This window comes from Takifugu flavidus, chromosome 20 (assembly GCF_003711565.1).
Source record: "Takifugu flavidus isolate HTHZ2018 chromosome 20, ASM371156v2, whole genome shotgun sequence".
Taxonomy (NCBI): Eukaryota; Metazoa; Chordata; class Actinopteri; order Tetraodontiformes; family Tetraodontidae; genus Takifugu; species Takifugu flavidus.
In genome coordinates, this window is record NC_079539.1 from 5,498,258 (window position 1) to 5,525,686 (window position 27,429).

At 48.8% G+C, this 27,429-nt stretch overlaps 1 protein-coding gene and 1 long non-coding RNA gene across 2 annotated transcripts; one reads left to right on the forward strand and one right to left on the reverse strand.

Annotated features, from left to right (window-relative positions):
* Positions 1-23,706, reverse strand: itga1 (integrin, alpha 1). The gene is made up of 30 exons (XM_057018792.1): positions 23,436-23,706; positions 14,594-14,714; positions 12,770-12,879; positions 11,664-11,752; positions 10,853-10,967; positions 10,334-10,461; positions 9,550-9,698; positions 9,322-9,472; positions 9,070-9,244; positions 8,565-8,638; positions 7,585-7,732; positions 6,855-7,000; positions 6,633-6,776; positions 6,301-6,552; positions 5,921-6,051; positions 5,425-5,594; positions 5,208-5,359; positions 4,660-4,770; positions 3,739-3,815; positions 3,231-3,357; positions 3,071-3,148; positions 2,917-2,993; positions 2,746-2,835; positions 2,412-2,514; positions 2,212-2,328; positions 2,024-2,122; positions 1,749-1,853; positions 1,586-1,675; positions 1,391-1,504; positions 1-1,151 (listed from the first exon to the last, which is right to left on the reverse strand). Exons 1-30 carry the CDS (start codon positions 23,482-23,484, stop codon positions 1,095-1,097), a joined length of 3,549 nt encoding a protein of 1,182 aa, XP_056874772.1. The 5' UTR covers positions 23,485-23,706; the 3' UTR covers positions 1-1,094.
* On the forward strand, positions 22,992-27,366 carry LOC130517137 (uncharacterized). Its single transcript, XR_008947642.1, has 2 exons — positions 22,992-23,392; positions 27,042-27,366. It is a non-coding gene; the product is annotated as an uncharacterized LOC130517137 (long non-coding RNA).
* Positions 27,367-27,429: the final 63 nt, after the last annotated feature.

A 27,429-nucleotide genomic window follows, 5' to 3' on the forward strand; every position in this document is an offset into this window, starting at 1 on the left:
TTCTTTGGTAGAAAGTCTTTATTTTCTGTACATAAGAGTCGGTTTATTTCTGTGCCAAAGAGGACGCATAAACTGAAATACCAGTGCATTACAGTGACTTCACAGCAGTGTGTGTGTGTAGGGGGGGTGTTCCTACCTGATATAGCCGCGCAATATAACATTTACACATTCTGTACATACAGTTCAACACGTGCTTTGTGTCAGCAGTGGGGGGGGGGGGGGGGGGGGGGGGCACAGCTGAGGTGGGTTCAGGTACTTTTTCCTCTAAAAATATAAATATCAGTTTTGGTTTTTTTCTTGCACAGCTGTGCAACATCTGGGCCGCTACGTCAGCTGTGAAAACATGTGATTTCCCAGGAGAAATCGGAATCCAGAATCAAATCAACGCAATGGAGACAGAGTGGATGAACAGAAGCTACACATATTTACACACCTGCGTCCGCTTCAAAGGTGAAACACTTTTCTTTTTTAATGGCCAAATGTAAATGTCATCATTACTGTAGTTTGTAGCACCTGAGCAACAAAAATCCTCTTAAATTACAAGAATTCTAGCAAATACAATTATGTACACTTACCTCTATTTACAGTACAATCACAGGTTTGGCTGTGAGAGCGGGGAAGACAGTTTTGGTTTCAGTGTTGTTAGCATGTCTGAAACCATGTTAAAGGTGTCGGGATTCGGCAAAAGACGACAAACAAATAAATCCAACAGTGTTTTTAAGGGAAAACAAAACGCAAAATTAGAGATCAGGGTCAAAGGTCACGTGTGAAACGTCTGGCAGGTGAGACGGCTGCTGATGGACGTCTGTGGGTCCTCATGGAAAAAACCCAAAGGACGTTTCTCCTCTGGAGCTGCAGTTGATACTGTGCTCAAAGTCTGGGGAAGTGTCTGCAGGAAGATAATCGTGTTTTCCCAGTCGTCGCCGGCGTGGAGCTGAGGCGTCTCTGGGTCTTGGGGCTCCGCCTCATCCTCCTCTTCCTCCTCCTCCTCCTCCTCTCCTCCTCCTCCTCCTCCGTGACAATCGTAAAGTCTGCCTGTCGTTGCTCTCGCATTTAACCTGCGCACTCAGTCCCGGGACTGCTGGCGGCATTCCTCAGTCATTCATTTCCTCCTTGGAATAGTCCATGGATTTCCTCTTGAAGAAGCCCATCTGGAGCCACAGAAAGCAGGTTTACCACTCACATCTGCCCCGTTCAGCTAGCTTAGCATCAGTAGTTTGGCATCAAAAGGAATGGTGGCTGCGCTCTATTACACTGTTTGAAATGTTCATTATAGCCTTCTGATTAGCTCTTTCATGCTACGCTATGCTAACTGCCTGTTTGACCACCAGTGCAGGCTCCGCCCACATTCATGGCGATATGATAAAAAGAGAATTCCCTGCAGGTTTACCTTCCAGAGAAGAAAGATGACGAGCGCGAGGATCAGAATTCCGATCAGGATGCTGATGATGATGATCCAAATTGGGATTCCCCCTAGAGTCTCCTTGGACACCTGGATTGTCACCTGTTGAACACACACAAGCGCGCGTGAGGCCAAGTTCCGCCTCGGGGCAGAAACGTGGTGACTGAAGCGTCCCAGACTCACCGTCCGGTGGCCGCCGCTCAGCTCAAACAGCTGCGGCTTCCTGACGCTCAGGCTGGAGTTCACCACCATGTAGAGGCCGGAAAACTCTCCCTGTGGGAAGAAAAGGCCCCCCTCAGCGTGCTTTCTCCACAATCAGACAGAGACAGAGCAGAGCCGGGCTCACCTTGATGAACGTGGGCTTCCACACTCTGAAGGTGACGTTCACCTGGCTGCTGCTGTCCTCGGGCAGGGAGCAGCTGAAGGAGGCGCAGTCCAGGTTCTTGCAGCTCTGGGCAGCAAATCACAGCGACCTCTGCTTAGTGTCCCAGAACCCGAAACATCTGTCCCCGCCGCGCTAACCCAGTTATCGGGGTTCTGTGCGTTTGCGCGTAATTACGTTTCATGACATCTGAAGGGAGAACGGAGAACGCGGCGCCACGTCGTTCGCGGCGAACTCACCAGCAGGAAGTCGCTGAGCGTCTCCTTCAGGGGGTTTGGGAACACGACGCCCGGGTTGATCTTGTCGCGGTTGAGCCAAATCGACGCCGCGCACCTCACCTGGAGAGCAAAGAAGAGGCACGTGTGACGGCTCATGTACCTGTTACACCCCCACGGCAGCAGGTGTGTGTGTGTGTGTGTGTTGGCACCTGTGGGCTGGTCGCCACGTGCGTCAGGTACAGCAGGTTGTTTCCCCGAGGGGACAGGTGGGGATACGTCACTGTCAGGTCCGTGGCCGGCGTCGGCGTGTCTCCCGCCATCTTCAGCTGAGCAGCAAAGAGTCGTGAGACGCCTGTGTTTACCAGCAACACCCGCAGCTACGCGCTCGGGTCGGATCATCACACGTTACCGTGTAGCTGATGTTGAGCTCCTCCCCGATCATCCCCGTGTCGTTGATGGCGCTCGGATACTGTTCAGCTACTTTCACAACAACATGCTCATCCACAGGCCACCTGCAAGATGATTTTAAGTCCATTTCAAGACGTGTTTGTGTGGCAACTTTAATTTTTCCTTTGGTACGCTGGTTTTTAACCGATGTTTTGCCGGGCGGCCGCTAGGGGGCAGTAAAACGCAGGTTCATGCATTTGAAAGTTGGTTGCTAATTAGAATTACAGATACAAAAACAACACAGTTGAAACAGAGATTATTGATCACACCATTGATCACTGATTCCATATACTCACACTGAGAATATTATTCCAGCCTCATACGTGACTGGGATGGAGAGCTGCACGCTGTTGTCATGCAGGGTGGAAGGCAACTCCTCGCTGTCGCTGTGGGAAACGCAGGATAAAAATCAACACGGTTTGACCAAAACACAGTGAAGACCCTTGATATACAGCTGCCTCTCACACCTTGTCGCCGTCACGTTGATCTGGATAAATTCCTTGACGTATTTCGGATTGGCCTCAAATTTGACCTTGAAGCTTTCCTGTAATTAAGAGATCGCATCAGATATTTAACCAGGAGCAGCAGCCAGGCTGGAGAGCAACAGGTGCACCTACTGACCTCTACATTGCTTCCAAAGAAAGGGTATCCGACATTGCACTCCACTTTGGTGTGGAGCAGGGAGCAGACGTTGTCTGTCTGAAAAGAGGGAGGAATCACGCACGGCCGTGAGACTGCAGCTGAAAGTGACGGAGAGAAAGAAAAGTTGTGCGCGTCTCACCTCCACTTTCATGAAGTTGACGTTTGGCGTGAAGCTGAGGGTGACTTTAGTGTTGTATGCGTTGTCTTTGCTGTTCCTAATGTTGATGTTCACGTCCATCTTGTCGCTTTTGGACTTGATTAACATTCTGAAAGCGAAAGACCTGCAGGTCAACCTCCTTGTAATGCGCCCCTCTCACCACCAGGGTGCAGGCGCGCACTGGCGTGCGCTGATGGCTAGAATTTAGTGGTTGCTGCGTTAATCCTCCAAGGACGTGAAAACGCGCCTCCCGAACGTCATTTCAATCGATGTTCTATGTGTAAAACGAGACTGCAGCACTCTGAATTAAATTCTAAATGAATATCATTCAAACGCCTCCTCGGCAGTTCACCCAGGATTCGCTGCACAAGTGCTGCTGAGGCTGCACGTTCTCAGTCACTCAGCACAAAAAAACAAGTAAATCTATGGAACATTTACATTACAGTTGGATCAGAACTCAGTGATAAAAGCAGCGTCCTCTTGGACTCACCGTTTCACACTGGCCTCTGCAGTGAGAGAGAGGTCAGCGATGCACTTCTCGTTGTTTCCACAGTCCACTAAGGGGATCTAAAAGGAGGGAGAAGCAGTTTAAATGTTAAATACTTGTTTATTTAACTGCTTCGTTTACCTCGGATACAGACAGGGCGCTGCGCTACTCTGATGCTAAGCTAGTCAAAAGCTACTTTTGTGTTTATGTGCTTTAATTCTATGTTGCGCATCACATTTGGTCACTTAAACCAGCCTGCAGTGTTCAGCATTCTTTCAGGCTTGTTTCAGTTCTCGTTCTGGCTGCTGGTAAACCGGTTCCATTTGCACCAATTACGTCAGTTCAATTCTGACTAGGTTCCCACAAATAGAACCACACTTGGGTGCAGACGGCTGTTTCTCTCAGCCTCTGAATCTCCCAAAATAAATAAGCAGATAAACAAACAGAGAAGTAAAATTTAAATTGAAATAAGAGGCTGCAGTTGCTGTTTTTTTGTTTGTCCCCGCTGGCTGGACGGGTGCGTTCGGATGACCCTGATTTCCTTTCCCCTCTCAGAGCATCTGAGGGTCACTGTCTCACTGGTTCCCAGTCTCAGCGCTGTCCCAGTGGACAGGAATGTCGTACAGAGCAGAATGTCGCCAGTATCCGTTTGATGACCCCCCCACCCCCCGTCTCTTCCTTTTAATAACAATAAGAATGCAAACTTCCTCACAGAACCGTGCCCGTTCCCGGTTTCAAGCCTTAATAGTTGGAGCAGCTCCGTTATCTGGACGCGGCGCTGTGGGAGTGTGGGAAACCCGCTGGCGGCCCGGGCCGACCCGTGAAGGACGGCCGTCAGCTGCCGCAGATGGGACACTTCTGCCTCCCAAACGCTTCCACAACAATCCTGCCAACCCGGAGAGAGGGAAGAATGTGGGAACTCACTGTCTTATTGATGGATTTGGGAAGGCTCTCGTCCAGGATCGGGCCCCGGTCCTCGTCGCTCAGTCCGAAATCCAGCGACACCAGGAGGGGGTCTCTGAAGTCTGGATGGTCCTGATGGAACAGAAAATGGGAACGCATGGACGACTAGAACCACCCTAAAAGTGCTGCTGCGCCTCTATCAGAGACATAAGATTTGACATTAATCCTGACGTTCACGGCGCGTTTTGGCCTTCTGGGCTCCACTTCCTGCTGCAGCTGTTCTTTATTGGCGCCGTGGTTTGTGGTGAAAAGGGGCCATTCAGTTACTCCAGCAACGCTTCTGGTGGCGCTGGGGCGGGAGCAGGTATTCACGCTCCGCACGCAGTTGTTCCCACTGATTCGTTCCTCTCTGTCTCTCCCTGGAAGCGGCTAATCAGCGAAATCCGGCGCGGTGGCGAGAATAACAAAGTCTCGGCCTCTCGGATAAGTGACCTCAGCTGTCTGTCCTTGTAAGACTCTTCTCAGAGCCAGGATCGGGTTGCCGTGACAGCGGGCTGATGGGGACTCACCTCCATCATGAAGATTTCCTGCAGGCAGTGCGTCCCCCTGTCGCTGATGTTGAACTTCCTGCTGATCTTGCGCTCGCTTTTATCGTCCGGGTCGATGAACGTGGCCCTGGCCTTCGCACGCAAAGCGTCCAGCGTCAGGTCGAGGCGGATTTCTGCGGGACAGGCGGTGAATGAATTCTGAGCCAGTGGCGACGCGGCGCGGTGCTGAGTGGCTCACCTGCGCTCAACTGCGGGGCCTTGTGGTCCGATTTGACCCGGTAGCTGAAACAGACCTTGGTTTTCACGCACGTGGACCGGCGCGATCTGCACTCGCTGTGGGCCTGCTGCAGGTTGATTTTGGCCGGGTCGAAGGTCATGTTGGCGTAGAGCATCGCCACATCCCGCGACCTGGTGACAGGGAAACCGTCACATCGTACAACAAACCGCCGAGCCAACATTCCAGGGAGAACCGACCCCCACTGCCAAGTGCATTTTCAACTCTAAGCCTCATGGGAGATGGAGTTCTCACACAACTTAGCTGCACTATCGCCAGTAAAATAAGAAAAAAACAGTCTTGGACAAATAAGTCATGGCGTGGGCTGATGTTTGCGGGCTGGAACTGCCAACTGGTATCCAGTCTTTGGACCGGTCAGGCCCAACAGGACATACTCAGCTGTCTAAAGCCCAAGTGGACGAGTGATGATCGGGGTGGAATGTGAGCGCATGCTAGTTACCAGAATAGCGAAGCCCCTCCCAGGCCTCCTATGGTAACATCGGTGATCCCGTCTCCGTTCAGATCCATGACTCCGTGGATGGACTGACCGAAGAATTTCATCTTTTTGCCGTCTCCACCCGCGGCGATGCGCTGGAAGGGCAGCAGAGGACCAATCAGAGCCCATCACGGGTCGAGCTCAGCCTATACGTGTGTATCTGAGGGTCTGTGATGCGTGAGCAGATCCGCCGGGGTTAACTCCTCAGCTGACCCCTGACCGAACTGGAGACTCAGTCACGCATGTCAGCTTAGACGTGTGAGGCCGTCATGAGGGAGATAATGAGCGCGCCTCCAATCCCCACGCACACAGCGAGGAGAAAGGGAAGAAGCATTTTATCTCACCTGCACAAATTTCATTTTTAACGTCGTATTCTCCCCGTGATAGATGTACACGGCCCCACGGTGGTCGTTCTCAAAAGGCGCGCCGATCGCCACGTCATTAAACCCGTCCAGGTTCAGGTCCGACACCGCCGCGATGGCGGTGCCGAAGCGGGCGCCGCACGGCTCGTTTTTATTCCCGCAGCTGTCTGAGTGGGCAGTGCAGCAGGACTGGTTGACTGGCTTCAAGGTGAACTGGTGCTCAAACTGGCCGTTCTGGTTATGGAGAAGAGGAAACAGGGTGGGTTGGTTTCCCGTGGCGGTCTGCAGACACGGACCCGCGCCAGAAGCTCTACCTGCTCGAGTCTGTAGACGTAGACCTGCCCCTGCTCGTCTCTCTCTGTGCCCATGAACATCGGCGCTCCGACCAGGAGGAGATCTGTGAAGGAATCGCCGTTGACATCCAGCGTCTGCAGCACGCTGCCGAAGTAGGAGCCGATCTGCACAGGGGTCAAAGCTTTGCTAAAGGAATGCTAAGCTAGCTTCACTTTTTTTTCCTGTACTCATCGGTGACTCACCTGTTCTCCTTTAAGGATCTGCGACACCACTATCTTGTTCTTCTCATTCAGGCGGTAGACAAGGACCCGGCCGGTGTGGTTGTACCGCGGCGCGCCCGTGATGTACAGCACGCCATCAGGGGTGGACGCGGACTGTACATCATAGCCTGCAGAGCACAAACGCTAGCTTCAGCTTCAGAGCACCAGCATACGATATAAAACATATAAAACACATCTGGGCCCGACATCTTGCGAAGGCTCGATGCCAGCAGCTGAGTTTACAGGACGCGACCCGCCAGCGCTCGCTCTGAGGACGTGTTGATTGAAGAGGCTGATACTACGGTGCCGCGGACGCGTCGCGGGCCATAAAAGGCAGCGGGACCCAGAGAGGAGGCCAGTGTAAATTATTTATGCGACACAGAGGGAGAAAGAGAGGCCTTTGCTATCGATGCTGGATGAAATACACATTTCACTTGTTCATGAAATCAAAATATTTGAACCCAACAGCTGTAAAATTTCAACGGAGCCCTTGGAAAACCCGGTTTGTTGAGTTTAGTGGAGAAACTGTCTGTTTTCTGGGTTAGTGACAGATGTTTTCTTTTGAAATATCAATGTTAAACACGTATTTCACCAGCATCTCCGTGACAGTAGCAGCAGCCACTCCAAAAGCTCACAGCACCTCTGCTGGCTCTGCTCCAAGCACCTTGGGGGGGTGATTGATGCACAGATCTGATCAGCCTACTCAACTCACCCGTGTACCCAGCCAGGCCCTCGTATCCGGCCTCCGCATGCGGGTCGTAGAACTGGGCTTTTCCAGGGATGATCGTTCCTCTCGGAGTGTGCATCACTACTGTGCCGTTCCAATCGTACGCCCCCACAGCTCCCAGTAACACGCCTTCCTGCGGGAGGTAACAGATAGAACTCAAATGTTCTTTCTGGAGACAGAACGAACGATGGAAGTGGTGATAAACGTAAGTGAGGGAGGGCAGGAGGGGGGACTGTTTATTTTGAACACAGACACAGGAAATGCCTAATGAATGAATCCAAGTATCGTGTGTGTGTGTGTGTGTGTGTGTGTGTGTGTGCGCAGGGTAAGCTAAAGTGACAACAAAGTTATTTTTCTAGGATGACCTGGAACCAATTTAATTTGTCACTTCCTTTTACAGTATAAAAGAAATGCGGATATATACAAGTTTGTTCTTATTTGCCCACTTATCAAACATTCTTGCTTATCTGGTGCGCACCAATGATCCCATCAGGGACAGACAGGAGGAAGCAGTAGGTGTGTCTCATCATTCCAGCCTGATAGCATTTTGGAAGTCATTAAACAGACGTTTTATTTGTAGGATGCTAAAGGCTCGGCACTGTGGCGTAGTGTAACATCCAGCCCTTAAAAATCCTGGTGTGTGTGTGTGTGTGTGGGGCTCCCACAGCGCTGTGCAACCAGACTAAACTGTCTGAACACACAGAGGAGAGAGAGAGACAATCCTGTGGAAACAGAGGTGAATCACTGACTGCGTCAGGACAGTTCCATTAAAGGAGCAAAACATCCACACCGGCTCACAAAGCCGCTTCTTTCCATGTTAAATGCTGAGCAGCCCTACAGTGATTCCCAGATAACAGGACATGGTGAGTGCAGCTCAGAGAGGGTCACTGAATTTTAGCTTTAAACGCTGCCCTTCTTCGGTGTTTGTGTGTCTCTGTGGGATAAACAACTTCATTTGGACTTACTTTAGACGTATGAGCACTGAAACCGGTCTGGGACATCTCCATCTCGAAGGACGATGTGGAGTTACTACTCGTAGCTGTAAAAAAAAAAAAAATTATTAGCAGAAAATTTATTTTTATTAGCAGAATTTAAAACAATGTGTTAAAGTGACACCCCTATTTATGTTGGCAACAATAAATAGGATCTCTCATATCAGTGTAGTGTATTTGTTTTATTAGGAACAATAGGCTGTTAGCTTAGCATGCCTTAGCGTCCAAATCTGAGCATTTGGAACATGACTAACTTTAAAAATACTGTGAAATGAAACATTTCATTTCTACAGATAATAGAAGTTGACCTAATAGAGAGCCATTCTCCATTGTTGGAGTTTTGAGCATGCTACCATGCTAACCGTGTTCCCCTTTTCCCAGACAAAAAAACTATCATCTCTCTCAAAACGTATCTGTTCTTTGGGATGTTTGATGCGTAAGATGCCTTGGCACTCGTGGCTTGGGGCTGCAGTCACACCTTCTAGGGCAAAAATCCTGCTTCCCAGAGCATCCACGATGGTCAGCAAGGCCACCTCGTCAGCCACGTTGAAGAAGTGGTCCTTTGTGGGTTTACTGGAGATAGACTGGATTTCGTTGATGAACTTCTGGATTTCTGCTTCGCTTTTGTTCTGCCGATTGTAGTCGCCCAAAACCTGAAGACGCCAGAAAAGAAGAACCTTTGAATCAGCAACGCCACCAGAAATAGAAGGCAGAAGCAGTTTGCACTCACCGCGATGCCGAATCTCTCGATGTCGTCATCTTCACAGTCTGCTATGACCTGATCTAGGTTGTGGAAGTCATGTGACTCTCCGTCAGTCACGATCACCATGACTTTCTTCACGCCCTGCCTGGCGCCGCGCTCCGGCATAAAGGCCTCCTGCCTGCAGGGCAGAAGATCCCCCACTGTAACTAATCTGGAGACTCATTGGAAGGGTGCAAAGGTGTCTCCGGCGAGCACCTGGTGGTATTGATCCCCTTGAAGGTCATGGTCTTAAAGCCGGTCTGCTGCGGAAGCTGCTTCACAAACTTCACCAGAGCGTCCCTGTTGTCAAACTGGCTCAGGTTGACATTGTGAGTCACAGTCTCCGCGTAGGACACGATCCCCACCTAGAAACACACCCACACAGGCACGTTTTTCTCCATCCTTTCCCCCGTTCTTCTCCTCCCAGACGGTCTGCTGAGAGTGCGGTTGGGTTTGGTGCCGCCGATATGACACAATGTTCTATATAGGGAGGGCAGAGCGCTTCAGCAGCCATGGAAGATCTGACTTACAACCACCAGCCTCCACAAAGACAGGACTTTCCAGTGCTTCCCCCCCCTGGAATAACTCCACCAGCCTCAGGCCAGATCAATATAACCATAATAAAAACGAGCCGCTTGTCCAAGCAGCGATCCAGGAGGCCAGAAATACACTCAAGGTAGAACGTAGCGAAGCAGCGGCTAAATTTACCCCAAGCTTCTAACGTTCTGCTCCTTAAATCAACTTATATCGATCCTTACTGCTGGCAGCGTGAAGGAAATTCCATCATGGCCGGGCGTTACATCGTTAAATATATGACGATGTGACTTGGCAGCACATGTTTTTCTAATCTTACATAACCCGACCACTTTTCCATGTTTGAGCCCGTAACTCGGAGCTCACCCTGCACACATCCGCGCGGTTGAGCTCTGCTCCGTTCCCAACATGGTTGGAGTTCAGACTCTTTTCAGCAGGGTTTTCGTCACGCGTTGGTGCAACTGACCTGCGAGAGCTTCGGGCCGATGTCGATTTTCTGAATGAAACGTTCCAGGAAATTGGTGATGCTGGGCCAGGGGTAGATGCTGTTGGAGCCGTCCAGAACGATGACGATGTCCAGCTCCTTCACACACTCTGAGGAATCAAGAGTCGGAGGGTTTAGGACTTGAGATACATTTCATGTCAGTTGCGGAAAAATGAACGATTTTAGGGGCGGTTGAATAATTGTTTCTGCTAAATAAATGGCTGGAAAAGGGAAAAAAGGCTGTGAAAAGTGCCTTCAAACTGTTTACACACACGGGTTCTTTCCTCTCTGGGAAAGGAAGAAGAGAAGCCTCCTAAGTTAGACATTCAGTGCAGCAGAAGGGACGGCTTGGAGGGGGCCGGGGGTCGCAGACAGGTTTACATTAAAAAGAATGCTCTAATCTCCCTTGTTTGCTTTGGAAGGGTGCGTTTAATTCCAGGAGTATAATCTCTCATCCCAGATAAAGCATGTACGTCCCGCACGGCTCGGACTCTTGCGTACCTTGCACAGACGGGGCCACTGAGTTGAGGACCTGGAAAGACGAACTGACATTGGCGCAAACTCCGGAGATGTACTGCTGTTTCCCACACATGTAGGCGTACTGAGGACCGCAGGCCTGTGGACACAGGAAATACACAAACATGCTAACTCGCAGTAGCCGCTGGTTAGCTTTCCACCTGCAAGAGGTCTTCCACGAGAGGCGACCCAGGTCACAGCTAAAGAGGAAAGAACTACTGAGAGAGGATTCCAGAGGGATTTCATTTGAAAAAATGACCGTGAATCCCTTAAGACGCTAGTTCTCAAGGGGGAAGGGAAAAAGGATACTGAAGAATCAAGCATGGAGGGAAGCAGGGATTTGAAATGAGGAACAAAAGCTGGAAAATGTAATAACATCCATAAATCCCTCAGACCCCTTTCCTCGGACAGCCTCAAGCTTTCCTAACGGAATTCTGAGATTTTTCTGCAGCAACGCTGGGAGCACAAAACCTAAACTGTTGCTAAACTGTTGTCCCACATTAAAGCATAAAAGCTCTACTGCGCTAACTGTAAAAGCGTTAGCATAAAACTAAAGAGCGTCAGCGCCTCACTGCTGCACTCTCCCATTTTAACACTTGATTGACAGTATCCTGTTACATTCCAGCGACATGAGGCCTCACTGGGAAACACGGAGGGGTCGACGCACGGTTCTCAGAGGTCCGGAGAACCTAAATGGTTTATATTTAGTCTTCCTTTTGTGTTTGATATGGATAATTTACAGTAGTGCCCTTGTGTAGGCCGGCATCACAAAGAGGAGCTTCTCCCCCCGCCTTACCAGAAATCCTCCACTGGGATTGGTCACCAACGTCGTTCCCATGGTCATGTTCTCCTTGACTTCGTGTAAGTTGGGAACGGTTGTGTTTTCTAAGGAAAATATGGAGGAATACGCAGTGTGAGATAAAGAGAGAGCGGAGGAAGAGCAAGAACAGCTGGAGAAATTCCTCTCCTGTATTTTCCCATAGGAAGAGAGACATTTACCCTCCTTCCTCACTCACATCCAGGCTCCCCATGAAGCCGTAATGTCCTCTGACATGTGGTTAAATATAGCATTTGTCATTACTTTACCATACGACTTATACACTAATAAAAGCTGTGGAGTGCAAATGGATGGACAGGATTCCAATCATGGGGGAAACGTCAACATGTGGCTAAAATTAGCCTGTTTGGAAAACGTTCTTTCACATCCTGAAAAACCAATTCCAGACAATGCTGATGGGGGAATTCTCAAGTTTTACAATTCCTGATTCTCATTTGCAGGGATTTTTGACTTCGAGGTGCTGTCCTGAGAACAGCCTGGGCTTTGTGTTTCATCTTCGTTGCTAGTCACGCTCATCATAACCCCTTTGATCCCATCCGCCACAACAAAATTCCAGTGTGTAACACACTCCGATTATTTCCCAGATGTATCTGGGAAAATCAATCATGCACCCTCATGATGCACCCACGGAGGTGTGAGAGAATACGGGCGTTATCTTCAGTCAACTGTGAACTCCAGATAATGGGATGTATCGTGTAATCTGGGAAAAAATCTACCAAAGTTACGGAATATTGTGAAGACGCTACTCAGAAATCCGGTCGCAGGGTCTCGCGGTGGCTTCCAGGCTCGGCCGGTGTCCAGTTTATGTTTGTTAGATTCTCAGGCCTGATTTTTGGTCGTCAGGCTCATCCAAGAGAAGCAAATAAAGGACAGCGGAGACTTAAAATATAACTGGGAGGCATGCACAGCAGAGAGCCCCGGGTTGGTTTACAAATTGGAAGGATGAAGAATTAAAAGCCTTGTTTATTTACTGTCTTCCTGTTCTGATGGGCCTCACTTCCTCCCTGAGAATCACACAGTCACACACACACACACACACACACGGACACACACTGTATTCTTACTTGGTAGCTCCAGTTTGATACACGTGTTGTTCCCTGTGCCCACTGGACACTTATACACGTCTCCTGTCCGTCTCGCTGGCTGGCCCGACAGCGGCGATCCAATTAGAACCCTGAACAAGCAAAGAAAACTGGTGATTGGTCGTTTTTAAAGCCTTCCAGCCAACCAGCACGCATCCTTTTAGGAGCTTTAAAATGATAATGAGCACCAGTGAAAAGTTACTGCAGGAATGAAACATTGGCAGGTTGAAACTGGCACCTTTCTGTTGCGCCGAAACGCCACAGTGGTGTTTAAATAGATTATTATGGTTATAAAGAGAGTTTATTATAATTGGCATCTAAATCTCTGGTTGCCTCATTATTAAATTCTAAAACCAACAGTTGAATATAGCCTAATTTTCCTGATTGGTTCCAGACGGGCGCGAACGTACGTGGACACAAACCAGGCTGCGTTTCACGTCAACGTGCATGCGTGGCTTTCATAACGCCGTGTCACTCCGGCGGTACGCCAAAGCCAAAAAGGGACGGTCATCAGCCTCCCTCCAAACATCGGGGCTCATTAACATTCCTCAGCTGTAATGGGCCCTGGTCATCTGCAGCGCGGGCCGAGAGGAGCTGTGAGAAGCAGCACAACGTGACCCAGCTCAAGTCGAAGTCCCGGTACCTGCCAGGCGTCCTCCCTCACGGGTCGGCCTGACCACGGCGAGAGAGCCGCTCTCAGCAGCACCTGCTGCCCTTAACGGTGAAACGATCAGGTCTGTTCCTACAGTGATGCTGTTTCTGTCAACACGGAGAGTTTGACCCAAGTTCTTGCTAACACAATGGCAGGAGGGCGATCCAGGTCATAGCCGTTGATGCTCAAGCAACCGGTTTTGAACCAGTTCCAGCTCCGTCCACATGTTCAGCTGAAGCTGACGTTGAAATCAAAGAGATCTGGAGGAAACATCTGTGAGTAATCACTCTCCTGCCAGCTTGGGCAACTCTCCGTTGCATTACTTCACCGTCGCCATCTTTTCCCTCCATCTTCTCACACGCGAACATTCTGTCTCCTGGAACCTCCTTGTCCTCATTTCCCTGAAACTTTGTCCATCACTGCAATTGTTTGCAACCTGGAATGTTGTCTTTCATGTCTCCGCTCTGTTCTGCCCACATTCTCTCGGGTGCTTATCACCCAGAATCAGTTGGGCAACGCTCAAACGGCGCTGGTGTCATTCCAGCCTTGGGTTTGAGGTTCCAGCAGCAGCTGTTTATGACCAATAGTGAGGAGAAATCTGCGTAACTGATCCCATTAGGTGGATAAGATCGATGCCAGCAGTGATGCCGACACATGTGGGAAGGAATCAGGAGTACGAACTCCAAACGGGGGTAACCAGAGGTGGGATGTAAACAGCTAAATAGGCTTAATGGCTCTTGTAATATTTTACAGGGAGCTTTGCAGCGAGGAGACGCTTGGTTTCATTACGGTGCAGTTTGTGGACGTTCTGGGAGGCGTTTTAAAGTTAACAGCTACAGCCGTAAAGACAAACATCTTCATTACTGCAGCTGCTGTTTTCTCCTTCGCTATTTTATAGGAGAAAGTAGTTCCTTTTCGGGGTTTTGGTTCCTTTGCAGATGGAATTTAGGGAAATGCTTTGATTCTAATCCAGTTTTCACAAAGTTACTAGAATTCTGCTCTAAAGTTTGTTCCATCCACTGAGATCAAAGCAATCTTTGATTTCACTATAATTCTGCTGACCTTTCTTCGCTTGGACCATATTTCACCGTGACCACCCAAAGCGTGGTTTTGGATTCCCGCCTCTCCGATGAGGACGAAGCCTTGACACTCACCATTTCCCCTCGCTGTTCTCAAACTGCTGGACGGTGTACCCGAACATGTCCTCTAGTGGGCCGCTGAAGGACATGCCGTTCTTCTGGTCCACGTTGAAGGACAGGACGCAAGCCAGCAGCGCTGTGGGAGGAGAAGAAGAAAGACGTCATTCGGAACCCTGAAGGTGGCCAGGAGGTCATGACCCGCAGTCATGACCCAGATCATAAACAATAGACGACAAATGTTTCTAGAGTCGAGAATTTAAAAAATAAAAATATTTAATTATGTCATGGCAAGAGACAAAACTGAGGTTTGCACTGTATGAACCACACACACACACACACACACACACACCACACACACACACACACACACACACACACACACACACGGATTTGGAGTGCGAAGGAGAAATTTTGACCGTCAGTGCGACCGGAGTGCCCGTCCTGACCTGCAGGACAATGGCCTCCTCTCTGCTCGCCGTCCCTCCGTCTGTCCCTCAGACGAGCGTATATCACAGTGGCCCTTAAAAAATCCATCCATGACTCATTGTGCCGCCACCACAATGGCAGCCTTTATATCTCAGGAAGCAGGGAATTCCTCCGGTATAATATATTCGATTCTGGGACGCGTGAGGGAGTGCAGAGGAGGAGAACAGTGGGGTTAAAAAAAAGAGACCACAAAATAAGAGATTTGTTCTTGGATGTTGTGTTGCCTGGATTATTTAGTCAGTGCGGATATTTCGGTCCTCCTGAGGGTCTGACGGCGATGTACCCCACTTCACATGGAATTGAATTACATTAATGGTTCTTTAATTGGAGTTTGGAGACCACATGCTGTTTTGGAGTCAGTTTAATCCAATTTAGACTGCATCTGATAATAGGCCAAGATGACAAAAATGACAGTATTTACAGTACAGAAGCTATAGATAAATATGTGTTTGCTTTTACTTGAGTCCATCGGGTCTCTGCAGACATTGATCAGAATAGACCCACAGTGTTGAAAACAAACCTTAAATAAAGGTCCTAGAAACACATGAGAAAGCACGAGTCATATATCTATTCTATCATCCGTCTAGAGATTAAGGTCTTTAGATGTAAAGACCTGAAATCTCCGTTTCCATCGAAGTTCCATTTCCTGTCTCGGCTGACATCATTCCACACACACTCGCACAGTTAATTAAATGGAATTAAGATGGCGTCTGGCCAGTCAGACCATTTCTGTCTATCGGACGCTGAGCTTGCACACACTTGAGGGTAACGCCGGTCCAGTCTCTAAATGACGTGTCCTGCGTCCTCTGTCTAGGTCCCCGTCTTTTGTTTACACAGTCATTCTCGGTCGGTGTCTCCTGATTCCGCTCTGCTTAAATCCAAACCAGGGAATTACGCAACCGGCTATTTTGGGTGGTTTTGCTGACATCTGCCCTGGAAAACCGCAACCATTTGTGGATGGAAATGGCTTCATGAGCCTCTGAGGTATTGGATATAAAGCTGTCTGTTATCTGGAAGCTCCGCACCGGGTTCCAGTGGACGCAGCAGAGCAGACGTAGATGTTTTCATAGCTAAGCTAACAGGGAAAAGGGCCAAGACACCACCTGAGTTACTCTTACAACATTTCTGTCAAACATTCAGAAGTCAAGCTGTTGAAATGCAGCAGCAACAGCAGATGAAACCCTTGTCACCGAGGCCAAGACGGGCTGGACACAAACACCAAACTGAACCGAAAGTTAGCACACATTAGCCTCTGAGACAAGAGGACAGGAGAGCTTCAAAGTTTCCTCAGATGTGGTAAAAACACCTGACGGGCACCTGCCCACCTGGAACATATCATGAACAGCTTGAAAGCTTAACGCACCTCCGCACTTGTCAACAGCGGAGTCACAAAACATAAACGGCTGCAGATGAGGAACAAAATCCAAGACAGATGATTTCAGCAAAGTGCCCTAAACACCAAAAAAGGCGTCATCTGAAGACCTGGTGCAGGACATCCAGAATTAATGTGTTAAGGTTTTTATGACAGAATGGGGTATGACCCTTCCAATAAAAGTTTAAAAAAAGGGTTTTGGGTGGGACCGGACTGCGCCATGTGTTGGTGTTTTACAGCAGACATGGAGAGAAGCCACGCAATCTGGCATGACCTCAGTTAGCCCGGAGGCACGAAACAACTGAGAGCCTCATATTTCCAAATATTTCCTGCTTTGTTCCTCACCTTTTTGGCAGCACTTCCTCCCCAGCACCCTTCACTCTCGGCGTTATCTTCTTGCCCATTTACTTTGGCCAGTTCTGTTCTCTGTTCTCTTTCGACTGCAGGAAACGTCCTGACTGTCTTATTTTTCTCCTCTGGCCGTACTTGCCGCTGCGACGCGTTTGTTGGCAGACAGTCAACGCGGAGGTGTGAAGAGCACACGAGAGGTCTTGAATGTAGATAAAAACAGTTATTATCTATGGAAAGCGGAAGTTAGATGAATTAGGTGGGAAGATTACCGCACACTAAAAACTAAACTTCCACCTTTTTCTGACTGTACACGCTCAGTTGTAGAGGCCAAAACAGGGACGAACAGTTGCAGAATGCTGATCAGTCAGGTACAGTCACCACAGCTTATATAGCCAATGCAAGCTGGACCCATTATACATTTATTACCAAGCAGGGTTGAGTCGAAACATCTGTGAAAAACTGTAAAGTGAACTGAAATGGGGCCATTACTGTTCTGATCTCCTACAACTGTGCCCCCTCCCCAAATCCACTGATGAGTTCATTCCCCCATTCCTCCTTCAAGAGCATCGTCAATCTCTCTGCGTTTCCTCCCATCTAGTGGTCTCTATCAGCCATCCCAGCATATCTCCTCATGCATCTTCTCATTCCCCGACTGGACGGGTCGGCCCGCCGGTGTCCGATTCCGCTCTCAAACTTCCAGATGTGCTCCGCGGAGCAGAGGACCTGCACGCCTGCAAGCTGAGAGCCGTGACATCATCCCCCCCGACGGCTGTCAAACTTTCATCCTCCCACAAACTCACTGTGGACACTGCAGGGATGGTTGGCAGCCTCCTAAGCGTGACCCCACAGCAGACGCGGGCCTGTTAAATGTGCTGATCATCAGCTTTATAACCCATAAAGAGCAGCTGGGATGAGGGGACTTCTGGGATAATTGGGACACCCGTGGGGGAGCTAAAAATATACACACCCCAGGGTCAAGGAATGACCTTCCTCCAGATTCAATAAGCAACATGCAAAAATAATCACGCTACGCCCCATTCTATGGGAATATACTGACCGTGAGCTTCCGCCTTTGCAGACTCGGTGAAAGCAAATGAAAAGAGGAGAAAAAAGACCCCAGAGAGGACAAACCCCAACAGAGGGAGCACCACGGCAGCTTTAAATAGCCTTTAATGTTGAAAATGGGAAAGGAAAACCGCTTCGATCGACTTATTTGGTCATCGTTCCAGTTGGAGCTGCCCCGCCTATTGCACACCTGACCCCCGGTAACCTTCAGCGTGCGCCAACCCGTCGCTCTTGTTACCTCCCAAACCAGGCACAAATGTGGAAAAAATGCTGACAGCAAGGTGGCAGATGCCAGAAGATGACATATCAGGGCTAAAAGACTGACACTGTGTGTGTGTGTGTGTGTGTGTGTGTGTGTGTGTGTGTGTGTGTGCGTGTGTGTGTGAGTAGCGAAACACCGACGTGTTCCTTAAGCCCTTTAAAACCATGCTTGAATGAGTGTCTGTGTGCACGATTAGAAGCTTAATCTAAATGTTAGCTGCTCCGTATGCCAAATGTCGGACTAAACACACATCTTGAAAAAAACCCAAGAATCTTATGAAGAACTCAGAGTGAGCTGCTGGTTTTCACTTTACTTCTACTGTACTCACGCTCCGGCGTGCTTACTTGGCCTTTAACTTCACTTGATTGTTGACCAAAATCTTATTTTCAAGGAGGAAAAATGCATCGGGGATGATAAAAACAGGAAGGTATGGCCTCGGCGGGGGCCGCAGACACTCCCTCGCCGTCAAACACAGATGTGTTCAGATCCAGTCGTGTTTTTTCAAGGCTGCTGGAACCGTAAAGGGAAACACCGGCCGAGCTGCAGGCGCTCACAAGCTACCGTGTCAGGGGCTGACGTTCATTTATCATGTTAGCTAACATGTTAACTCAGTGTTTCCTCTCTGGAGCTGCTCTCTGTTTCACAATTGGGAGGGATCTGGGAGCACAAACGCGGTTCCAGTAATGAACGCTGCTCACATCTGTTGATCAAGGCGCTCACTAATGCAGAACCGGGCCGGTCCGGATTGACCCAAACGCCCTGAACTAGCCCCAAGTTTGATCGTCGGCCTGTGAAGCGATTAGACCAAGAGCGCTGATCTTTCAGAGGGGATCATGTGGGCTTGTTGCTCCACAGCTCCAGTTCTCCGAGCTCGGTGCCAGTTTGATGGATGGTGGAGCCATGGAGGAGAGCAGGGGGGCAATCGGGCCCTCGCAGGGACACAAACAACCACAAGCAGAAACACCGGTGCTCAGAATCGGCTCAGCTGGTTGAGAGAGTTAGTGTGCGTGCGTGTGTGTATGTGTGCGTTCCTCGTTTGTTTTTTCTGGCCGGAGGTCAGGGGGTCGCGGTCGGAAGACGCTGGGAAAAACAAGGAAATGACTGGAGACAAATCTAAATCCTGTTTTTTTTTTTTTTTTTAAACTGCTTAATATCAGACTACGCCCAAAAATGAAAGAATAAAGCGCGAAGCTTGACTGTGGCTGCGCTCTCCAGAGCGTGATGACGACACTCAGAGGAAGTTGAACAGGTGCACGACTTTAAGCCATTTTTAAACCATAATCTAACCGTCCCTTCACCAAGGGGGGGCATTGTTCTGGATTTCACATTAACTTGTCATCCAAAAGCTGAGGGGCTTTGATCAGAAAGCATCATCTATATTATGTAACCTTGTATCACTACTATATATATAAATATACAGAGAGTTGAACAACCTCCATTAAAGGAAGACCACTCACATCTTCCTGTACTTCTCTTATATGGTTACATTATATCCAGTTTTAAATTCTAGCTTTTTTTGTTGCTGATAAACTAAAACTATGTGCACATCAGCGATGACTAAGTTCCTTCCAGTCTGCTGTCTTTGACCAGACACATTTTTGCCCACGCTGGAGATAATGCAATCTTACCTCTGCAAAACACCAGCCCCAGCCTCCCCTCTGTCTGCCCTCCCCTCTCCTCCCTCATCTTTGCACCAGAGCTGCATCCAAGCGGTGCCAGAGGTCACATGACCAGAAAATACCTCCAAGCAAATTATCTGCAGACGTTAGAGTGTGAAGAGGTAAGCATCTGATCACGCGAAAAGGTTCCGCACGCGGCTGCTGTCTGGCCTGGATTCTGCAGCGGGCGACCGCTGAAGGTTTCGTAGTCACAAGGTCTGAGCGAGGACCTCCAGGTCAAATATAACTCACAAGACTGCCTGATCAAACCACAAAAAGCAACTACAGCATATAAAGACGTCTAGAGAGAGTTTTTCATGCAGCCTGCAGCTTTAAAAAGACCACATTCTCCAAGGTTGTTGCCACTGAGTCCCTGAGACAGCTGCAGCAAGGATCCATGGGAGTTCTTGAAGATGGTCCTGAAACTGCAGGAACTGATGATGGATGATGGACTATGGCAAATCCTTTCATGTGTCCTGTGTGTGTTCGAGTGTGTGTGTGTGTGTGGGGGGGGGCTCGACCTTCCTTGAAGGTTAAGACCCCGCGAAAGCTGAGATGGCGTGTGATGTCACGTCTCCGTGGGTGTCTTGTTGGTTTGAGCTATCGGGTTCAGGTCGAAGCGTGTGCACGTTGTCGGGGGTTTTTCTGCACTTATCTCGTTATCGTGCTGCTCAAGTGTTTACTTTGGAGCTGTGGGGGCACTTACAGGAAGATTCAGTTTTCAAATGATGTTATTTCATGCCGTTATCGTCATGACGGCTGCTTACATTTATAAACAAAGAACGCCTTCAGACGCATTCGCCAGCGTTAGCTTTCGCACGCTAACGCGATTAACGCGAGATGAATCGCATTCGCAGACCATCCATATTCTGTAGATCAGCTGATCGGTGGGGGGGGGGGTCACGGCATCATATCCCAGAGGCCGCTGGGCAAAGTCCTTAACTCACAGTCACAGAACTGGTTTAGGACGATCAGCAGAGATCTGCAGAGCTTTTCCCCAGTGGTTTTAATGCAACCATGTAGGATTATGGGACATATACTGTCGCTGATTGTAGCTAATGCTGAATGACATAACATTTATTAGGGTTTCCTTTTTTAACTTTCTACATGCTGTAACAATGCAGACCATATTCTGCACCTCCAACACTCACACAGGTTCTCCAGCTGGAGCCTTTTGTTGCATTCTTCTCTACATCTTAGTTCACAATGGTAAAAGCTTATGTCTTTAAGCCTTAGGACAGAAAAGAAAAGAAAAATGTCGCAGAAAGCCCAAACTTTTATGGGTTCACTGCAACCCTGACAGGAATAAAGGCATCGGGACGCTCAGTCTGCAACTGTTGCCTTCACAGTTGCCACATGCAGCTTTAGAGACATCAGAGGTGTCATGTGGGTGGCATTTGTGGTTTCCTGTTCAATCCGTTGATTGGAACCTTTTTTAGTGAAATGTACACGGAGCACATAAAATCTTCTTCACCTTTGTTCACACATCACTACTTCCTGCCCCACAAGCTATTTTCAAGTCGTTGGTTGAATGAGAGGCATGTGATTCGGCTCCGCTAATGATGCATTCAGCACCACAGAGGAGCAGCAGGGAGGTGTTTAGGCGTGCGTGGTTCATGCCCCATGCAGTATTATTGGTCATTGAAGATAGTTTAGGAGAAAAGTTTGAGGAAAGTGCTGGTTGGTAGGCAGCAAACGACAAAAATCACACCTCAACCACTTTGGATGTGGACCTGACGCCAGGGGACAAGCGTGCTTGCAGAAAACACATCTTGCTGTGGTGGAGGGTTTTTTCTCTTTTTTTAGGCTAAAGGTACCATCGTCCACAAGCTTCAGCTGAGAAAACACTTTTGTGTCTGTGAACAACAGCGTTTCTTCGAGAGGTTAATGTTTTGGCTCGCTGCAATGAAATGAGGGATTTAATCACATTTTCTCTCCCACCGCCAGTAAACCGTTGCCTTTCACCTGAGACCAATTAGCCCTTGGTCATCTGTGCTCACTGACGACTCCAGCCTCAGTATTCCAAATGAAAACTGATGTTATTTCAAAATGGGTTATTTTTTGACCTGCTACTGCTGGGATCTGTTTCCTTCTTGTCTGGCTGAATTTCCATCTACTGATGCTATTTGTCATGTGAAGACCACTCAAGATGTAGCCTTAGACAACTGTTGCTCAATATAATGCAGCGTAAATGTGCTATTTTAGTCGTAAAATCACAAAACCAGGTTGGTTTTGAGCCTCTATCCTTTCTTTCTATCTCTGCAGAGCTCCGATAGACATTCTTCTGGCTGTCTGTCAAAGCAGCCATCGAGGGAAACTGGATACACCAGCGAGAGGATAAAGGTCCCACGGCTGTTACTTTAAAGATCTCATCAGTTCTGTTGTCTGTCTGCTCTATTTACATACACATTTACATACCAGATCAGGTCAGCAGTAGGTAAAGTTAGAGAAGATTAACCTCTGCGGGTAGAGCAAGAGGATGTGAAAACTGCTGGTCTAAATCATTTCTGGCTTCTTATAAGGTCTTTCTGTTGGGCTCTGAGGACCTGTGATGGTTCTTCCATACGGTTCTCCCAGACTATGTGATGAATTGAAAGCAAACTAAATCTTGATTGCGTGATCCTTCGTTTCCCGTGTCCGTCCCGCTCACATCGCCCAGTCCGGCAGGGCCACTCGGCTCTGACACGTCCTGATGGAAACCAGATGCAGCGCCAAACTCAAACCACCTGCAGCTCCGTCTCTGTTCGGAATTCACCCAGATTAAATGCTGCCACTACAGCGAACACATGTGGGCCTCTGAGGCAGGCGGAGGCGGCTCCCCCTGGATCTCAGACCCCCCTCCATCTAACACAGCTGAGGTCAAGCTTCCACAGTATGGCGTGGACGAGCAGGATGTGACACGCTCGCTGGAGGATGGCAGCTCCCATTCATAGAGTCAGCTTCCATAGATGGAGCCAAGATGATTACTTAATGACCAGAGGCAATCTGATTAAAGGAGCTGGAGGAAGAGGCAGCACGATGTTAAACCTGGCACACACACACACGTATAAACACACGCCACCTTTTTTCAAACTTAATTCTGTAATGAACATCACAAGCCATGTCACATGTTAGGAGCAGGAATTAGTAGGGTTAGGAAGGTATGCCTTGTCTGCTCATCATCCCTCACGTTGGATGTGACCCGGAAGTCCGGTAAATATTAAGGAAATCAATGTTATTATGTCGAACATTAATAAAGCCTGACCTAACAGGGACATGACGCACAGCGTGACGCATGTATTTACAAACACGTCCCGACCAAAGTCCGTGACAGTGTGCGCAGAAATGGATGATCAAGTTTGAACACTTGTGCGCGAACACTGGAGCGCGCAACAGTGTCAGCGTCTGCGCCTCGCAATAAGGAAAGCAGAAAAGAAGAAGTAACATGTGGTCAGTGGGGACGGAAAGTATTTCAGGGCATTTCACGGCGACGCCGGTGCCACCATCGTTTAATGGGCGCGCAAGAACGCGGGTGGATGCTTTATAGCCGCAGGCTGCGCGGACTCCCGTCTGGTGTGTGCGCAAAAGACGCGGAGACCTGCAGAAACGCTCTCTCATCCTGACGCGCACCATTGGTTCAGGTGAGAAAGATAAATGAACACCCGAATCTGTGGCGTCACTTACCAACAACCGCAGATGTTGCCGTCGCGAAGTGTCGCCTCGCTCTCTGCATCCTGGCGCACCGAACAGACGCAGCCTCGGTTATTCCACCACTTTCCCTCACTTCCCCGCTCGGTTTGCAGCGGACACTAAGAGGCGTAAAGTTGGCTAAACGGACGCTCAGCTGTTGAGGCACATCTCCTGAGCTGCAGCGTGCGCGGTTTCACTGTCCGAGGTCCCGTTAGGAGCTGAGCCCTCTGGATGAGGTCCGGCCCATTACTACTGTGACGAGCGCGGCGGAGTGGAGAGACGGAGAGAGAGGAGGAGGAGGAGGAGGAGGAGGAGGAGGAGGAGCAATGTGAGGATTTCACTGACCATTGTAGGTTCCGTGAGTTAGGCTTCCGATTTATGCCATAATCATTACAGTTCAGTCACAGACAGACAGACAGACAGACAGACAGACAGACAGACAGACAGACAGACAGACAGACAGACAGACAGACAGACAGACAGACAGACAGATAGATAGATAGATAGATAGATAGATAGATAGATAGATAGATAGATAGATAGATAGATAGATAGATAGATAGATAGATAGATAGAACTCCAAAAGTTTTGCTTCAGGTTTGGTTGTGCTGGGATTTGGCTTTATCACATCACAGTGAATTCTTCCCATACGCTGTGTTTTTTGGGTGAATGTAAATGAGAATTTTAATACCTTTCTGCATCATACGGGTGCTGCTGTAATGTAAGCATGATCGCAGGTGCACACGCGCAGCCTGCAGTCCTAGACGAGCCTGTAACAAAATAATGACAGGGATGAGCGCCAGGATCAGTCTATGCTTATGTCATTTAGGCCCCGCCCTCTACAAGGCTGTATACTACTCTGCTAACTGCTTGAATGGAGCATGTGAGCATTCTCGTGTACTTTAGGATGACTGAGCCCTGCGACTGTTGTCTTCCTGTAGCTGAACATCACACGCACACGTTCTCATCTTACGTCACAAACACGAATGACTGGTCGAAGGCCAACAATAACAGCGCACGCTTAGATAAAGAGAAGCATCGGTATCAGGCGGGATCTCGGGAGCGTCCAGAGAATAAGACGGTTTACAGGAGTCCATCCTGCCTCCAGCAAGACTCAGGAAGGCCCTCATTAGCTTCCATGTCTTTTCCCACTAGAGGACCCCTCCCCGCCCGGCTCACCCCTTCCTCATCCTTTTATGGATCTTTTAGTCGGGTTTTCTAATAACACTGACAATAGAGCGCAGAGTAGAGCTACTCCATGTTTTCATTCCTCACATCTGCACAGTTTCCGACCCTCGCCCCCCCCACCTCTGAGTTGTAGTCCTCTATTAGCCAGGAGGGTCTATCCTAATGTGTTTTTCTCCTCTGGCAAGTTAGAAATGTCTGTATACATGCAGACAGGAAGAGCGCATTAGGGACGTAAGATACCGAATGAGTCAAACGCACCTTCATTCGATTTCACAAATGTTTCCTTTGCGCGGAAAACTCTGGAATCCGTTTATATTGTCCAGTCATTCCAGCTCCTCTAAAGTGCTTCTCAGTGGCTTTATGAAGCTGGGGGGAAGCGGGGGGTGGGGGGGGGGGGGGGGGGGTTGGGGGGGGGGGGGGTGGTGCAGACAAACTGTGGACAGTAAATTGCCCCTAAGTGAAGGAGATGAACTCGCCGCGTACGGACCGAGGGACAATATTTATCTGCGGATGGAGTCAATGATTGAGCCATTATGAGGCTACTAGCGGAGGATTGTTGTCTCCTTTCACTGGCGAGCATCTGAGGAATCTGGAATGTATACAGCAGGATGGAGTGTAAAGTGTCGATGACAGCTCACAGTAAACACATGCTATGCAGGGTATCCTCTGTTCCTGCATTAGATTTCTATATATGGAAGTTACACACCATAATTCACGATCTACAGTATGGCACATCTGTTGATAGGTCAACCCATACATGGGAAAGAAGCATTTGTCTTCCGTAGGTTATCATTAAAAGGTCTTTTCATCATCTGATGAATTCCAGAAGTCAAAAGGAGAATATCATTGTAGTGTTGTTTTGTCATATGGAGAGAGGCCCGCCAAATGATGCTAACATCTGTCAAAGCTACAAGCTAACTGAATAAAGCACCCAAAGAGTCCATTTAGAGAGCACTGGGAGCCATGTCAAAAGTGTTCAGACCCCAGTTTGTTCACCCATGAAGCTGCTCTGCATCAGGAATGGTAGCTTACACCTAATCGTGGGAGAATTAGTCGTAATTTGTTTCCATCCAAGTCAGACCTGGAGTCTCATGGGAGGTTTGTTGCCTGCAGAATGGTTATTTTGGTTAGCCTCCTTTTATATTGGTGATAAACCATTAAAAGTGTGTCTGAGTGTATCTGTAATAGAGTCGATTTGATTGCCTGGAAAACTAGTTATTCTGTGGAGAACCTTTGCAATAAAATCCAGTCAAATTCCATACAGTCTAGGAGAGAGAACCTGTCCTTGGTCATATGCTGCATGACTGTGGTGTTTCTGTCTCAAAGTCTCCCAGCATGACTTAGCAAAACCTCGGGACGACCTTAATGGGAGGGGGGGGAAAAAAAGTAAAATCAGTGTCAGCTCAGCGTGAGAGAAAGCAGAGCCATCTCTACTGGTTCCTCTTTGATGAGAACAGCCTTTGACTGTTTCCAACCCCTACATTAACCAGAACAAGGAGAAACAACTGGAAACGTCATATCAGTGCCCCCCCCCCCCACCCCTGAAGGTTCCTGCTTCTCTTTTATCTGTCTTTAACAAATATGCACAGAGGGATCAGAAACAAGAAAACCAACAGTAATGAAGACCAGATGGGGACCTGTGGAACAGCAACATTAGGTACTTTTTAATTCATCATCCGTGTGATGAATTCAGGGCACATCAAGCATCCGACACATGTGCACGGCCAGTGGCGCTCCCTGCAGCCTCCTCCTGCCTTCTGAGCTGCTGACAGGTCCTGGAGCTTCACCTCCCGGCAGGGGCCAACGCAAGGTCTCCACCCTTTGACTCTGTCAACACGGCCCCGGTGTGTCGGTTTCAGCACGGTCGCCGACTCGCTGGGAACCTCTGCCCTCGCCGGAGGAACCACCTGGAGCCGTTGAGCGGCGCTAATGGTCATAATTTGTTCCGCCCGTCCTTCAATCCAAGGCAGGGCTTTTCCACGAAATGCCGGCTATGCTTCCGCGCATGGGCAGAGCCAGTTCTCCCACTGATGTCACTGGTGCAGGTGGGGGAGTTGTGGTGGTGTCACTAGGAGGAACTCAAGAAAGAAAAATGAGAGTCAAATGTGGACAAGGGAGAACCCCCGCAGGCATTTTCCCAATATTTCTGTCAAGTAGTTTTATAGCGTTTGGTATAAAGAGCTGGATGATTATATTTCTCCCAGTGGACAGACCTGCTAGTATAAATCAATACACACACACACAGTTGTTTCTAGCACATGACATCACATTCTTGGTATGTCCCACAGCCATTGTCTTTGGAGACGATCTTATTCTGCTTGGAGGTCCACGTCGTGGACACAGGAAATGAATTATCCCTTTTCTTTTTATATTAATTGACCTTTGAACCTGTGTCTATTTTGACCTTTGCAGATACGCCGCCTTTACGGGAGTGGCTGTGGCGAAGTGCGTCCGCCTCGCCCAGCAGAACGCTGCAGAAACAAGACCGGGTCTGTTAAACAGACCACACAAGTCTGGCTTCATGTGAAACTCCGTGCGTCAGAATTGTTACAAAAGATACAAAACAGCCCGAAACTCCTGAAAAGGCTCTTTCAAACGTCAAAAATAAAACACAACTACTCACCACTTTGTGAATAATTAATTAAATGTGTACATTATAATATCGGCTGTGCATGCTGGGCGGTTTGTGTTGACCTTCGACCTTCAACGCGGTATAAATAAAATAATTTGACTGGTGTCCCTGTCTTATGTGATGCTAATCTGCTGTACGTCGCCTGTGAAGGGTTTAAGAAGTCGGGGA

Coding starts and splice junctions, on each gene's coding strand:
- itga1 (XM_057018792.1), bottom strand. CDS start 23,484: ATGCAGAGAGCGAGGCGACACTTCGCGACGGCAACATCTGCGGTTGTT. Junction 6,553..6,632: donor ACGTCTACAGACTCGAGCAG/GTAGAGCTTCTG, acceptor CTCCATAACCAG/AACGGCCAGTTTGAGCACCA. Junction 3,816..4,659: donor CCAAATCCATCAATAAGACA/GTGAGTTCCCAC, acceptor CCCTCCTTTTAG/ATCCCCTTAGTGGACTGTGG.